The following is a 16,965-nucleotide window of genomic DNA, read 5'->3' on the forward strand; positions in this document are numbered from 1 at the left end:
AATATCTGTTCCCTGATCTTTCCCCACAGCTTTCCAACATTTCTGTTTCAAGCAATGCATTCATTACCAAAAACAGGAGATCTGGAAAAACTCAGCAGCTGTGGAGAGAGGTAGGGAGTTAACATTTTGGCTTGATGACTTCTCAACAGGTGTAACCTCACAGTAGGAGTCACCACAAGCCTCATCATCCCCCACTAAACTCCTGATAATATTGTGGCTCCCTGAAACTTCTAGAGGTCTTTGGGATGCTTCATTCTATTTTGAAATGCATCTCCTGTACCAGATGCCTTCAGGCAAATGTCTGGTCTGCTAAAAAGAGAATGCTTCTCTCTTTCTTCCAATTGTAAATATATTTCCTTAAATTACACTCAGTTCCCCAAGATCCAACATAGTAAGGTTGGCATAGTACACAGTGCTGCTGCCACACAGCTCCAACAGCCCAGGTTTGTTCCTGATCCTGGGTTCTGTTTGTCTGGAGCTTGCAGTGTCTCTCCATGACTGCATGGATTTCCTCCAGGTGTTCCGGTTTCCTTCAATATCCCAAAAACATGCTGGCAGGTTAATTGCCGACTGTTTCTTAGCTTGTATTGGTAGATAATGGGAGTATCAGGGGAGGACGTGAACAAAAATAGTTTGCGGGGAATATAAGTGGGGAGGGAGGATAGAGATGAGAATGATGGGACGATTGTTGGGTTGAATGGCCTCCTCCTTTGTCACAAGAAACTATGAGAAATTATGGTGAGACCACACTTGGAATATCATATGATGTTCTGGTCATCCAGCTATAGGAAGGATGTCATTAAGCTCGAAAGGGTGCGGAAAAGACTCATGACGATGTTACTGGGACTGGAGGGCTTAATATGCTGGGGCTTTTTTCCCTGCAGTGAAGGAGGCTGAGGGGCTGACCTTAGAGGTATAGAAAATCATGAAGGGCAAGGATAAGATGAATGGTGACAGTCTTACAGACTCCCCCCCCAGAGCAGAGGAATCTAAAAGTATGTTTAAAGTGAGAGGGGAAAGATTTAAAGGGAATCTGAGGGGCGACTTTTTGCAGTCAGAGGGTGGTGGGTATATTGAACAAACTGTCAGAGGAAGCTATAGAGGTGGTACAATTACAACTTTTTAAAGACATTCAGATAGGTACATGGATAGAAAATGTTTAGAGGGATATGCGCCAAATACAGGAAAGTGGGACTAACTCGGGTAGACAACTCGGTCGGCATGGACAAGTTGGGCCCAAATGCCCATTTCTGTGCTGTATAACTCTATGACTATTCCTTTCAATGTTCCATTCCATTCAGTTAAGAGGTCAGGGTATTCTTCTCAAAATAAAACTTCTCCTCCTTTGCCCTTTAGAGGGGGGTGGGGGTGGGGATCTGTAGGGAGGAAAGCTTGATGGCAAGAGTCTCAAAATACATATCCTCCTTCATTAAAAATGGCATTCTTCATCCAAGTCCTACCAATAGGAAGGAATACCAAAGAGGATGACCCATCAGAACAGTCATTGAAGTCTTACTCAGAGGTCCAAAGGTATAACTATAAACCCCTGACAGTCAACACAAAGTGATGCCTCTTCATTATCTGCCACAACCAGCCAATGCAATCCCCACCTCAAAAGGGGTACTGCTGGAGATCTTGGTGAAAATGCCTGCATTTACTAATGGAGAATTGAAGTGGACTAGACAAATGAGGGATGAATGGGAGATAGTGATGACCAGAAGAAACACATCCAACTTCAAACTATACGAACAGTGCAGAATTCCTGCTCAAAATACAATCTTTAGCTTTACAAGCACAAGACAGATCAATCCAGAAAACTCCTCAGAACTTTGACAGTTCTGGCCATCCTTAAAGAAAAGCTGTGTGCTGTGGAAATTGGTCAAGTAGTCTGACAAACCAAAGGTTTGGCGTGTCTGAGAGTATCTCCATCCTGCTGCACAATTTCTGATAGGAGTCGATTGTTGTCACAGACTGAGTAAAGGCAAGCTGTAAAACCCTGATGTCAGCCGATAGCAGAATAACAGGGCTGTCTGCCAGTACCCAACAGAAGATCATTAGGTCTTGGAATTTGAAGCCACTTTATCTGCAACATAAAATTTTCCAAAGGGAACTCCTCTACTTATACACTTACATTGAATTTGAACTGATTAGTGCATGTTCATTGTGTAATCCCTCTTCAGTTTAGGTTGTGCTTTATAGGTAACAAGTTATTCACTCACTTTTTCATCTTGTGTGTAATTTTATTGCTTTTTTCCACCTTTCCAACCAGTGTAAAGGTCACGGCAATTCATTTCACACCATCTCTACCTTCTCTTGGTTTTCAGGGCAAATCAATAATTGATTTTTGAAGAGTACACATTCTACACTTTGTACCATAACATAAATCCAAATTCTAAACTAGAGAGGCCACCAATGCCAGTCTAGGTTGGATACTAGGTGGCAGTGATAACAGTAAAGCAAATCAACAATGCAATCACAAAGATTCATGTTACTCCTACAACATGAACAGTGGCACATGTGAAATATTCCTCAAGTGACTGAGAGATAATTCACCCATTTGAGATCCATTGTACTTTCTTTCAGCTACAATGTTCTTTATTCACAATACTTACGGTTACTTTTCAATTGAAAGCAATGACATTTCAGGTGCATTTTTAGGAGCACTTTTTCAATTTTTAAAGTGAACAAATTAACTATCCCTACTACACCACTAAAAAAAAGCTCCCTTAGTCCCATCCATAAAAAACACCAGTAGAAACAGAACACAACCAGATCTGCAACTTCTGATAAAAGCAGCATAATTGCATTCATAAAATCAATCTCAGTCACGCACAGTAGCGTGGTCACCAGGTTTGATGCAGGAGAGTTACTTGCAATCTGGCTGGGAATAACACCAACACTAAATGCAACCTATAAGAATACTAACCTTTGCAAATCAGAGAGACAGGAGGCAATGCATTCTTAGCCAGCAACCATTGTCAGAACAGGATCCTTTGAATTACTGATAGTACCCTTCACTTTTTTTTCTAGCTGAGATTTTAAAATGTATACAATTCCTAACATGTATGGCAGTCCAAGGTTTTTGTTAAAGATGTCTAGACAGTGGCTAGGTTTACTTATAGAATGTCAAGGGAAGAAACCAGACTACCATGGCTTTCCACTTGAATGCTGTACAGAGGACTTGGTGCAGTGATTATTTACAGCTGGAACCAAATCAGATCCAACATCTGTGGTGCTCACTCTCATTTTTACCATCATGCAGTTTTTGGAATATTTTGGAAAAGGCAAGCCATCTCAACAGCACAATACGGTTTCTAAGTAGATCAAAAATGCTACTTAGCTCAAGAACTGACAGCGTCCCTTCTACAGAGTTGAAGGTTTTCTCTGACCCTGGTGCTTTGGACTAAACAGGAGATGGTTTGGACTTTTAGTTGAAGTTGAATTTAATTGACACAATGGATAACGTCAGCACCCACAATCAACAGTGAGTGTAAGATAGCAGCATTGCGCAGGAAAATTTTTGATATTTCTACCAAGGAACCCTCAAATTGTAAGAGCCTTTAAGAGACTCAAGATTACTCAAGGGATGCCAGTATTGCTTGTGGAAATTTACTGGCAGCTTGAGGGAGGAAGCTCTAATTATGAAATGCTCTAGCCAGGTGGTTCCCGTTTATTGGTCTAATACAGGAAACAAAATCAAGTAGGAACAATGGACATGCATTTATACAGTGCACTTCACGCCCCATTCAGAATGTGTTGGAGCACTTTATCCCAGTGAAGCACTTCTGAAGTGATCACCATGTAGAGAACGTGGCAGGCAATTTGTGCACAAATGGCAATATGATCATGACCAATTAATTGACTGAAACCTGTCAAGGACATCTGGAAGAATTTTGCTTCTCGTTTGCAATAATGCCATGCGGTTCCACGTTAATGACTAACATATACCATTTTACAAAGATCATGTTTGAGAAGGCAATGGATTGTTTCATAACTAATCCTCTTCACTTCATGACAACAAGAATGCAAGGATAAACAGACAGAAGATACAGATTGGCTACTTAATCCAAGAGTTCTTATCACTTAGCAATTCAACATTGTCTGTACATCAGCTGATATCGTACGATCACAGTGAGCCTCTGGCCTTGTTGGCTAACCACATTAACTCGGTGATTACAAACACTCTTATTGTAAATCCAAAGAAACTGGTCAGAGCTGCAGCTTGTCGCCTTGGCAGAACTTCCACAGGCACGCTTGTTCTCTGCTGTGGCCCATGGCCCAAATCGGAGGCACAAATAACGTGACTGAATATTGGGAGGGCAGTATTTGTGTACCTGGAAAGACTCGCTCAATTCCAAGAGAAAGATCAGTTGACACAGTACTATCCTTACAAAAGCAATCTGAGAAGCATCAGGATTAGCATTTGGAACTTGGCTGACCTGCCTCTCCCAACATCACTGTCTAATTATAGTAGAATCTCTCCATAGCTCAGAAAACCAGCAGTGTTGTTCTAGATCTCAAATGCAGCCTTCAAACCTGAGTTTTGCTCTGCATATACCACTATTTCTTTTGTATGCCATTTTCAGTCCTTGGGTTTATCTCTAACCCTTTCCTATTCATCTCAAGTCTTCATCTTTCACTCTGCCTCTGGTCCTGAAACTTCCACTTCCTTGCTGGCTTGCATGGGTTTCAATAGTCTGCAGGGATAGCAATATTTTGCAGGGCTCAGAGCAGTTGACCCAAAACCCCTGACTTGAAATGCAATGTTTCAGTGGTCCTCTAGCCACAGTTACATCTTGCAGTCCAGGCCCCAAACCCAAGGATAGGATGAATGAAAATATCCTCAATGTATTCCTGGATGTTACTGAAAGTCACCAGACAACCTCTCCTAGATAACATTTTAACTTCTCAATTTGCAATGTGCCCCAAGCCTCTCACACAAACAACAGGAGTTGCTTCTCTCATTCTGTGTAAACTTGAAAACATCCAGAATCCTGCCTGTGCATTAATTCTCACCAACTCCTGTTCCCCCATGAGCTTGCAGAACTATATTGGCTCCCAGGTGAGCGACATCTAGATTTAAAAATTCTCATCATGTCCAAATCATTCACTTTAATCACACTCCAGGATATCTGCTTTCCTCTACGATTTGCCTTCTGCACATTCCTCAATTTAACCCCTCCACAGTTAGGAACCTAACCTTCAGCTGTCGAGGTCCCAAACTTTGGAATTCCTTCACAAACCTCTCCATCTCCCTTTTTTCCTTTATAGTATCTCTTAAAGCCAACCTCTATGATCAAGCTTTCTCCTAATGTATCTTGTCTTGATTTCAACCTTTGTTTGCTAATATTGTTTTGCTACCTTAAAATGTACAATGTGAATGGAAACAGCTGTTGTTCAAAGATTACGTAAGGGAGAGAAACACAGGAAGATCAATTAGTAACTAATGAGGTGCCACAGAGATCAGTGCATGGATCTTGGTTATTTATGATCTATATTGATGACTTTGATAAAAGGACTCGGTGTCCTGTAGCCAAAGTTCGCTGATGGTAAAAAAAATAGGAGAGTTAGTAAATGATGAGAAGGACACAGACTCTGCAAAGGGATTATGGATAGATTAAGTAAGTTGGCAGATGGAGTATAATGTGGGAAAATATGAGGTTATCCACTTTGGAGGAAAAATGAAAAAGTATTTTTTGTTCTAAACAGAGTGAGACTACAAAACGTTGTGGAACAAAGGGATCTGGGGTTCCTAGTATCTGAAACACAAAAAGTAAGCATTCAGGTATAGCAAGTAATTAAGGCAGCAAATGGAATGTTGACCTTTATTGCAAGGGATATAGAAAACAAAAGTTGGGACATTGTGTGCATCTCAGCACCACCCTGTAAAGTTGTATCAAAGAGTACTGAGTACAGATTTGGTTTCCATATTTAATGAAACATGTGCCTGCACTGAAGGCAGTGCAGGGAAGATTCACCAGATTGATTCCTGGATGAAGGGACTGATGCATGAAAGGAGGTTGAGAAGGTTGGTCCTATATTCATTGGAGTTTAGAAGAATGAGAAGTAATCTTACTAAAATGCATAAGATTCTGAGGGGGATTGACAGAGTGGATGTTTTCTCCTAGTGGAGGTATCTAGAAGTAGGTTGTATAAGCTTCAGAATATGGGGTGGCCTTTTTCAGCAGGACCTGAGAAGTTTCTTCTCTCAGATTGTTGTGAACCTTTGGAATTCTTTACCCAGAAAGCTGTGGAGGTAGAGTTATTGAATATATTTAATCTATCAGGGAGTCAAGGGATATAGATCTGCAACAATCTTACAGAATGATGGAGTAGGCTCAAGGGGGCTGACTAGTCTACTGCTTCTCCTGTTTACATTCTTAGTATTGCTCAACCTTTCACAACCATAAAGAGGCTGTAGCATCTCAACCCAAAATGTCGACACATCCCTTTTGCCTCCACAGATGCTGTTTGACCCGCTGAGTTCTTCCAGCAGTTTACCTTGTTTGAATTCCTTTAATAACATATGACAGTGCAATAATCTTGCCTTATCTAACTTGCAATTCTAAAGGTAGATCATTAACCTCTTGCGGGAGTACAGAGAGATAGAAGCACAAAAGAGTTTAGAAATACTATCTAAACACTTCTGACTACCAAATGAACGGGGCATAGTTATCCATTTCATGTTCGTACGAGTTACTGACAACAGATTGGGTACATTCAATGTTAACAGTAGGGATGAAGAGGAAGTGACTAACAAACTATCAACAATGATTAAATGTACTACGATAAGCAAGGTCTGGAAAATGAGTTGGGGGGGGGGGTGTCTATGGGATACGGAGCACAGTATCATAAATAAGGGAAAGGCCATTTAGGTATGAGATGAGAAAAATTTTCTTCACTTAGGTGATGGTGAATCTTTGCGATTCTCTTTCTCCCACCCCTCTTCAAGAGCTGCGGGGGCTTGTTATTGATTATTTTCAAAACAGACATAAACAGCTTTCTGGATATTAAAAAAAAGGTCAAGGGATATGAAGACAGAGCAGGAAAATATTGTTTTACTATTTCTTCTATACTTTGGTTAAAAAATAAATTCAATAATACAACGAAGTTATAATAGCACGGTATAAAGCATGATTTTAATGGGAAAGTTAAAGGAGATAGCAATTCCTAGAAACCAGCTTAAAGTCTTTATTTAAGAAGGGCTTCAAGGACAAGCCAGGGAACTACAGGCTAGTGAACCTAACATCTGTGGTGGGAAAATTATTGGAGGGGATTATGAGAGACAGGATCTATCTGTATTTGGAAAGGCAAGGACTGATTAGGGATAGTCAGCATAGCTTTCTGCATAGGAAATTGTGTCTCTATCAAATCATTATGTATTTTTTGAAGAGGTGACCAAGAGCATTGACAAGGGCAGGGTGGTAGACATTGTCTACATGGACTTTAGCAAGACTGTGACAAAGTCTCACGTGGTAGGCTGGTCCAGAAGGTTAGATCACATGGGATTCAGGATGAGCTAGCCAATTAGATACATAATTGGCTCAGTGATAGGAGTCAGAGGGTGGTAGTGGAGGGTTGTTTTTCACATTGGAAGCCAGTGATATGCCACAGGGATCAGTGTTGGGTCCCCTGTTGTTTGTTATATATATTAACAATTTGGATGAGAATGTAGGTGGCATGATTAGAAGTCTGTGGATGACACCAAAATTGGTGGTATAGTGGACAGTGGTATTGTTGGGACGCATGTTACGGCTGTACAGGATGTCGGCGAGACTGCATTTGGATCATGGTGTGCTGTTCTGGTCGCCACGCCATAGGAAGGACATGATCAAGCTAGAGAGGGTGTGGAAAAGTCACAAGCATATTGCCGGGACTGGAGGGCTGGAGTAACGAGGACAGACTGGAACTTTTTTCCTTTAAACATCGGAGGCTGAGGGGTAACGTTTTAGAGGTTTATGAGATCAGTAGGGGCAAAGAAAATGTGGATGGTCAGTCTTTTTTCCAGGGTCCAGAAGTCTGAAACTAGAGGGCATAGGTTTAATGTGAGAGGGGAAAGATTTAAAGAGGACCTGAGGTGCAGGTTTTTCCGCACACAGGGTAATGAGTATATGGAATAAACTGTTAGAGGAAGTTGTAGAGGCCGGTACAATTATAACACTTAAGACATTTGGACAGGTACCTGGATAGGAAAGGTTTAGAGGGATATGGGCCAAATGCAGGCAAATGGAACTAGAACAGGTAGACACTTTGCTTGGAATGGATGAATTGGGCTGTACAACTCTTATGACTCTAAAGTTTAGTTTCTGAAATTCAGATTTCTTTCTTTCAGATGTTCATTGAAATGTCCTGTTTACTAGGAAAGAGAAACTGCATGCTGGTGAAGTTTTCTGGGAGTGAAGCCTATGCCACCCAGCACAGTATCTACAAGACTGAGGGCATGGCACAGGCTGGCAGTTGATGGACATCTTGATGAATTCAAGCCAGTGCTGCCTGATAACTGCCAGGAACAAATTTTAATTCTGCAGTAAATTACAAGGAGCAGCCTACCACAGTGGGATATATTTCATTCACTACTTCTCTCAGGTTCAGTCCCTACCACTCCCATCCAAAACATGGTGTGAAAACTGGAAAAAACCCATGCAATTAGTTGACTCACAGCTTGAGCAGTAACCTGTTGCCCAGTCACCTAGGATTATCACCACCCTGGTGTAAAAGGGTTTGGCTTGGAGAAAACAAGGCACAGAGTGGCCCGTGCGATGGTCCAGGTTCGTGTGAGTCTGTAAAGACCTGAACTTGTTTTTCACTTCAGGTTCACATATTTGGTTGCAAGTCTGAACTTGTCTGCTCACTGCATAACACCGCACAGCAAGTGGCAGCAGCAACACCCCTGGTTAAAAATAACCACAACAGCTGGTGCTATGTCACTCTGGGAGCCTACAGACTGATAAAGAAGAAACTTCACAGTATGATAGGCTGTGGACTTAAAACTCCATCAAAAAGAAGTGCAAACTGTACACCTTCCCTATTTAGGTTTACCAAATGAATTTTTGTAAAGAATCACAAGATAACCCACAGAGAGATACAAACATTTGACAGGATCAGGAAGCTGTCACTCAGCCCCTTGGTACTCCCGCCCACCATTTAATAAAGATCATGGCTGATCTGGCTGTAACCTCAACTCTGTATTCCTGTCTACCAGAAGTAAACTTTCCCTGCTTGCTTATCAAGGATTTACATACCTCTGCCTTAAAGGATATTCAGTTGTTACTTCTACCACCCTTTGACGATTTCAAAATCAATTTACCCTTTTAGGACTAATACTTGGCAAGGATCCAGTAGCAATGGGCTTGCTTTAATAAAGTACCTTTCAAGACATCCAAAGCACATTTTAGCGAAGGAAGTACTTTAACTGGTAATGTTGTAATGTAGGAAATAATACAACAGTGGTAATATATTGCATGGGTGGAAGATAGTAAACAATTGGTTTGCAGCAAAACCTGTTGCCACAGCTAGTGATGGAAAATTCCATTGCCCAGGTAAATATTTTATCTGATCAGGGTTAACCACATTTGCAACAACTGTTCCAACTCTCCACATAATATACCCAATTCCAAAATTCAAGCATTAGTACTGTAAGTGGCAGTATACTCAGAACTTAAAATGCTGTGCCTTAAACATCCTACTCTTTAGACTCTGAATAATGAGGCTGGTTATATTCAGCCCCAAATGAATTTTGAGCCAAATATAACCCTTTGCCGCAAGGGTCCTCCTATGTCAAAGAGCTTGGGAAGATTCCATCGCTCTAAATCTCAGCCTGATGCAAGACTTACTGTGCAGTTAATAATGTGGGATTTCCAACAGATAATTCCATCCACAGCAAAAGCACCAATTTTAAATTGAAAATGTTGGACTAGCTGCTCATAATCGACTTACTCTGCTCCCAACTAAAAGATAAACAAAAGATCCAACTGTAAAATAAAGATATTTTCTTAATTTGTGCTTAACTTTTTTATCTACTGAATGTTTAATTTAATTGGCCTTCTGGTTTAGGAAAGTGGGACAATTTTCACATTTCATTAACCTGGTTTCACAAAGAAGACAGGTATTGCATGGTTAGATGTTGGATGGAGATATATCAAGTGCACTTAGATCTCAATTCCAATCTGAGACAAATAGCACTTCCTGGCCCTGTATAATTCTCCTTCAGCCTGCCTCAGGGCTGACTGAGCACTGAAGACAGACACAATTTCATGCAACATTCAACAATGTGGACAATGCCCAGCAAGAAGAATCTATTTTAAAATTCTCACCCCTTATAGTCTTCCACAGCAGTCTAAATTGTTTCAACTTTACAACTCTAGAGATATCTTTATTTCTCCAATTCTGGCCTCTTGCTCAATCCCGCATTTAAATTGCTCCACTAATGGTTGTCAAGGACCTCAGCTTTGGAATTACCTACATAAACCTCTCTGTCTCTTTATCTGTCTTTAAAACTTACTTCTTTAATCGAGCTTTTGGTTATCTGCTTTGATATCTCTCTTTGTGACCCGATATAACATTGCATTATGTTAAAGGATCAAAGTAAGTACAAGTTGTGGCTGAGGACTAGTAACCATTGGGAACCCATCTTTTGTGGTTCAATTTACTCACTTCCTTCATTGAGTTTGAGGTTGGAAGACAGATAAACTTCTATATCGTGACTTAAATTGTTTCTCACTAACGGAGTGCAGTGAGGTGCAACAGAGAAGATAGGAAGGGAAAGGGTGGGGAGGAGGAAGGGTGGGAGGTGAGCTCAAACCTCAGCTGGTTGCTGGTGCAGTGATTAGAAAAGATTTTTTCTATTCAAAGCAAAAGATTTGGGTATTGGGGAGAGGAGATTGCAGCTGTTCTTTTTTTGGGCATGACTAAATACTTGGTCATTCTACATTTAGATGATCAATGACAAGCAAGGGCTCTGGCAGACCAGAGAGAGCTCTATGTGCAGTGCTCTCCCTGGTCCACCATAAATCAGGTAAATTGATACGCAAGTCAGTCACCGATCCTAGATTAGCAGCCAGAAGCAAAATGCACCAGTCATTATACTAATTGAAAACAATCTTTCATTTAGATCTCCCTGTTTAATGAGGTATGTTACTGCAAGGTAAGTTAAGTGAATTAAATTGAAGTGCTGAATATCCATGCATGCTCAAGTCTGCCAAGTCTCTTTCTCCTGCCAAGATGGGCAACTTCACATTTTCCAACATCATGTTCCACTTCCTAGATCTTTGCCACTTAATCCACCTATATTCCTTTACAGCTCACTTTTCTAGTTACCTTTGCCTCATCAGCCAATTTACCAACCATACCTTTGGTGCCATTATCCACGTCATTTATATATACTGTGAAAAGATGAGGTCCCAGCACCCATTTCTTTTACTCTAACTATGTAAAATATTGCCTGTTTGTATGAACTGTGTAAGCACAATATTGTTCTATAGAAATATTCTGTGAAATAAAGTATCTTAATGAAAAAAAAGATAGAAAAAAGGCTACTGTGATATTTAAGAAGGACTGTCCAAGCTTCTCCCTCCACTGTTTCCCAAATTCACTCAGGAAAAGTGCCATATAGTGTTTGGATTATGCCCACTAGCCCAGCAGAAATACCTTCTTGGTTCCCTGGATTGTCATGAAATTCAGTCAAATCAACACAACCCTAGTTTGTGTGGCCTCTCAATTTACTTTCCACTAACGGGCATTCAAAATATCAAACTACTCGAGGAAAGAAAGTACTATTTCCCCACATTAACCTCAGATGATACAAACACACTTATCAGCGCATGGTGTGAGTCTTGAAAAGATGTGGATGAGTACCAGCCGAGGTAGTCACAGCCTACTCACCACACGGCTGAAACTATTCATTACCATTTCGTGCCTTCTTGCACTATTAAAAGCAAGTTTCATTTTTCAGTCCAGATATCCTGTGCTTCCCTCTTCCCCCCCACCGTACGTCACATTCTAGCAAGAGTACTGGAATTGGAGGAAGGGGCAGGTGGGGGATGTATAATATAAAACTCAGCAAAAAGCAACATGGAGTAGCTGGCCACGTTTGAGTTGAGGGCAGGGTGAAGAAAAGCAGGGAGATATGTTAAAGATTATGCCTCCATCTTTAACATTTCAAATCCCAAGTCTACCTCCTTTACACACCCACACCACCAGGTTCAAGAACAGCTACTTCCCTTCAACCATTCGGTTCTTGAACCAACTGGCAAAACCCTAATCACTACAGTTTAGCAAAACTATGCCCACTTTTATCACTTTGCACTAAAATGGACTTCGTGTTTTTTGTTCTAATCGTGTTTTTTGTTCTAATTGTGTTTCTTGTAAAAAAATTGTGTATAATTTATGTTTTTCTTGTGAATGTTGCTTATATGATGCTTTGTGCCTGTGATGCTGCTGCAAGTAAGTTTTTCATTGCACCTGTGCATACATGTACTTGTGCATATGACAATAAACTCAACTTTGACTTTAAACTCCTGTATGTTTGAACAGAGGAATGGGGGAAATAGAAAATGAGGAAAAAGTCCAGCATTGCTGCCAGCTCAAAGGAAGCAGTGCTGGCATCAATTACAATGAGGTAGGTGGTGCTGTCTCAGGAAGGTGGCAACCAGGGATAAAGGAAGACAATTAAGATTTAAAACTGTACTGTCAATATACAGGTTATCATTTAGTTCACACTCAGAATAGCCATTATTCCACCAAAACTGTCAGGTAAAATATTGAGGTATTGACATGCTTGTTTCCAATTTCAATTTAACAGAGTTAGGGAAGAAAATATCAACTCTCTACAGGGTGGGGAAGATGAGAGGGAAGTGGCCAGAAACTAGTAGGACAGCTCACCTGTCACCAGCTCCCGTTTGGTTGCTGGGCCTTTTGAAAGCTGCTGGTCTTCCAACCGAAGGACCGTCTGTGACTAAGCTTCGATGACTAGCATAGTCCAAGGCAGGAAGCATTCAAGTGGGCTACCATGTAACACTGCCCTGACCACCTTTCCACATGAGCAGGCAGGTTGCATGCATTGTTTTGATAATAGAAATGAGATTGTTCAGCACAACCTATGAATTTATTGTCTTTAAATATGTAAAATGCTGCCTGTGTTTTAGTATAAACTGTGTAATAACAATAATCTTCTATGGAAATCTTTTCAGCAGAATAAATTATTTTTGTAAAAAAAAAGTGGAGAAAAGCCATTGTACAAAGCCTCCCCCACCCGACCTCAGATATACAAAAGATTAAAACTTGTGATAAAATTTTAGAATTAAAGACAATAGTACTATGTACAACTAGAAATGAATGGACTGTACGTAATGTCACTGCAAAAAACAGTACGTACAGGTTTTGTGAAATAATGTATTCAATCTTGTAGAGAAAGCATTCTCCCAGGGTGTGACCAACTCACTGCACTCTGGGCACACTGACGCATGCAAAGACCTCAAATATAGGACATTTGACAGCAAGTTTTGTGGTGGTGCTGAGGGAGAGGAGGTCTGTGCCAGCGCTCATAGATGCTAAATTCAAAGATAAAATTGCAACAATTCTTCCATTCTTAACACATTTGCCGTTAAAGTACCTTTCTTGGGGACGGGTGGGGGAGTAGACTTTGTACAAGATCATTCCCTCCCAATCTGCTCTGGAAAGAATATACTGGAAGATTTAGCTTCTGCAGTGTGTTTAAAAAGAAACAAGATGCATGATGTGGAATCAAATATATGTGTGGTTTTTTTGCATGAACCGTGTGACCAAGCAATGAGATAAAAGTATTTAGCTCTGCAAAGGATCAACAGAGATTGGAGTGAAAATTTGGAGAGTGTGGATAGTTAACAATTGGTTGCAATTCCACTGCACACCACTACAAGACCGGAAAGGATTGCTGCATCAGAACAGCACAGAAAAATAACAGCGTTAGGAATTTAAGAATGGCCACTTGGGCGAGGTACCTGAGGGGCTGACAGCGCACGTGGAACCAAACCCCACCGCGAGTCAGTGCCTTGAGAGGAGAGGAGAACATTTTTAAAAAGCAGCATTACATTTATTTCATAATCATAATGCTGTAACTTAAAATCGAATTGTTGAAAAAGAATAGTTTTTTTTTTGCAGAAAGTAGTTTGACAAAGCCGTGCAACTTTGTTCTGTTTACGTTTAGTGATCATGCAACTTTAAGTAGTCCAGCCAGACCATCTAAAGAGCACAGCCCCTAAAAAAAAACATGCATGGTGCAGGGATGCTTATGCACGTCCTTAAGGTGCACAATTTTAAATACGGGTGCGTTTTACAGATATGGCTGAGATATGTTAACCACACCGACCTTATTGTGAACTGTCAGTAACTAAATAAAAGTTTTTAAAGGACCAGTTGGAGAGTGAAGAGATTTCATGAATTCACCTTACAGCACTGCCCTCTGGCAGCGTCTGCCATTATTAATTTATAGGCAAATATTTACAGAATGGGCCAGATCATGCTGAATGGGCCTACTGCAGAGAACCTGTGCCCATGGCTCCCGCAGTCACCTGGGCTAGATGTGAAGGATTCATCTCACTGCTTTTTCCACACCAGACTCAGATGGAGTGGTGCAGAGGCCTTGCCCCAGAACATCCCTGACAGCCTTTGACAGAAGAAAGCACAAGTGAGGCTTTACTTGCTGTCAATGGAGTTAAAAGTTTATTTAGTATCTCTGACGTTCAGAGACATTTAAAATCTATTACATCTCAAGTAAAAAAATTTAGAAGTTAAAAAGTTACCATAAATTAATAGAATTAATCAAAAGCATTAAAACTAAGGCAAAATAAAAAAAACAACTTACCTTCCACTTTGTCTCTTAATTCACAGGCCTAGAACCCCCATTGAAATCAATGAATCTCCAATCCTCCACTGTGGCACAAGATCAAAGTGGCAATTCCAAGGCAAAATGCTGAGTAATCCCAGCAAGACTTGGGACCTGCCATGAAGATTCCAGTAGCAAAACCCTAACCTGCCCAATCTGTCAGTAAATCCTGGACTAGGAGTGCATGCTCACGTTTGGGACTTGCATCAGTTTCAATGACTGAATGTCAGTGGCTCCCAATACCAAAGCATAACCAAAATTCAAGACAACAACAGGAAGTACACACATCTAGAAGAATTATATGTGAAATCCTAGCCTTTAAAGAATACTTCATGTTCTGACGTATAACTTTTGGGTTTAAGCATAACAGTACTTAATTTTTTTTCTTGTACTTACCTGGCCCTTTGGCTCCTCCTGCTAGAATTCGACCAAGCCTGAATATTATAGCTCGTTCATACTCCTTGACAATCTACGATGAGAGAAAGAAAACAAAAATAACTGCATATCCCATTTTGTTTCTGTTTACTATACCTATGCTCAGGAACTGCAAGTGTAAATTAACAGCAAATGATGCACAACAAAAAAAACTAATCTGCAATTTTTGCCACCACCTTGTCCTAGTATAGCAGTCAGTAACTTTCATTGGCAACATCTTGGTTGAAAACGCCATGCAGATTGGATTGCCCTCCTTCTCATTCTGCAAGGTAGCAATGAGTCATCAACCTATTTCTCAAAGAATCTCAGAAACTCGCTGCTGGGAAAATTCACATATCGGTGCTATTTAGAGGTTGGGGTTAAGCAACCGCTGGTACATAGCAGAGGGAGCTCTGCGTATGGCCATGCTATATCAAGTGCTGGGAGTGAGCGGGTATCAAAAGTCTCCGTTCCCCACACTAGGTTAATTCAAACAGCAGTGAAAGATCTCATTATCTTTAGAAGTGCATGTCTGATTTCGCAACAACTGTGACACAGAATGTGCGGCCAGTTCTAGACACTGAACAATCAGTCATCCCTCATTCTGAAGTGACCTTACCCTCATTTTATGCAGAGTGCACATTAACAATATCAAGGCTGTTGCACAGCAACTGTGCTATTGTACATGATGCCAAGTTCTGATGACAGTTAACTCCAAAAGTACTTACTTTAAAGAAAAATGTCTCTTTTTCCACTTCTAAGCTTCCCACCACTTCCACTATCCATCTTTCTCAGTGCCCATCATCCCATAAAATGAAGCAAATTTCTGAGGGAAGAGAAAGATTGGCACCCCTGGACCCTTTGAGAGAGGGACTGTCTGCAACTCTTAGTTTGTGTCTGAAAGGAGGGTGTCCTGGTCACAGCACAATGATATTCACATTTTGAAAAGGCTCTTTGATACTATAAAAAACTGACACAAGCATCAAATTTTCCTCGAGGCCCAGTTCAGGGTGGTTACAGTGTACAATTTACATGTAGCTATTTATAGTTTACATTTAACAACTGAATATCATAACAGGAACTTGATTCATCTCAAAGCCCTAAGCACTGGAACAGGAGAGAGTCAAACACATAAAGGCCCCACTTTCTTTTGTTCCTTTTAATTGTAGTTCCTTTTACAGCACCTATGTCATCAATAAACAAAAGACAAGGCCATGGTATAATGGGTTAAACAAAAGCAGATGTGTACACAAGGTGGGAAGATGAGTCTTTCAATAATGTTGGTTCAATGTGTTTAATATAAAAAAATGTTAAATTTCCCCCTTCAAAAACTATCAGACTTTTGCAAGAATTGTTCCTGGGATGAAAGATTGCAGCTGTAGGGTAAGTTCAAGTTCAAGTTTATTGTCCAAGTTTAGACTGGAGAAGCTGGGGTTGTTCTCCTTGGAGCAAAGAAGATCGAGGGGAGATTAGCATACAAGATAATGTCAGGTTTAGATGGAGTAAATTGAGGGCAGCTATTGCAATTAGCAAACAGTTCAAAGACCAGGTATGGATTTAACAAACACAGGAGACAAGAGGAAAAACTATGTTTAAAAAAATACAGAGAGTAGTTATGATTGGGAACTTGCTGTCTGTAAACATGCTGGAAAAAGTCAATCAAAGCTTTCAAAAGTGAACAGGATAGGCAC

At 40.6% G+C, this 16,965-nt stretch overlaps 1 protein-coding gene across 2 annotated transcripts in view; it reads right to left on the reverse strand.

Annotated features, from left to right (window-relative positions):
* The window catches only part of stom (stomatin), a 40,979-nt gene that overhangs the window by 14,320 nt on the left and 9,694 nt on the right, over nt 1–16,965 (reverse strand). For both annotated transcript variants that reach the window (XM_052037067.1, XM_052037066.1), the window contains exon 3: nt 15,257–15,329. In XM_052037067.1, the coding sequence (XP_051893027.1) occupies nt 15,257–15,329 (73 nt within the window). The remainder of the gene's footprint in view (nt 1–15,256; nt 15,330–16,965) is intronic.

Source organism: Pristis pectinata, chromosome 23 (assembly GCF_009764475.1).
Source record: "Pristis pectinata isolate sPriPec2 chromosome 23, sPriPec2.1.pri, whole genome shotgun sequence".
Classification (NCBI taxonomy): Eukaryota; Metazoa; Chordata; class Chondrichthyes; order Rhinopristiformes; family Pristidae; genus Pristis; species Pristis pectinata.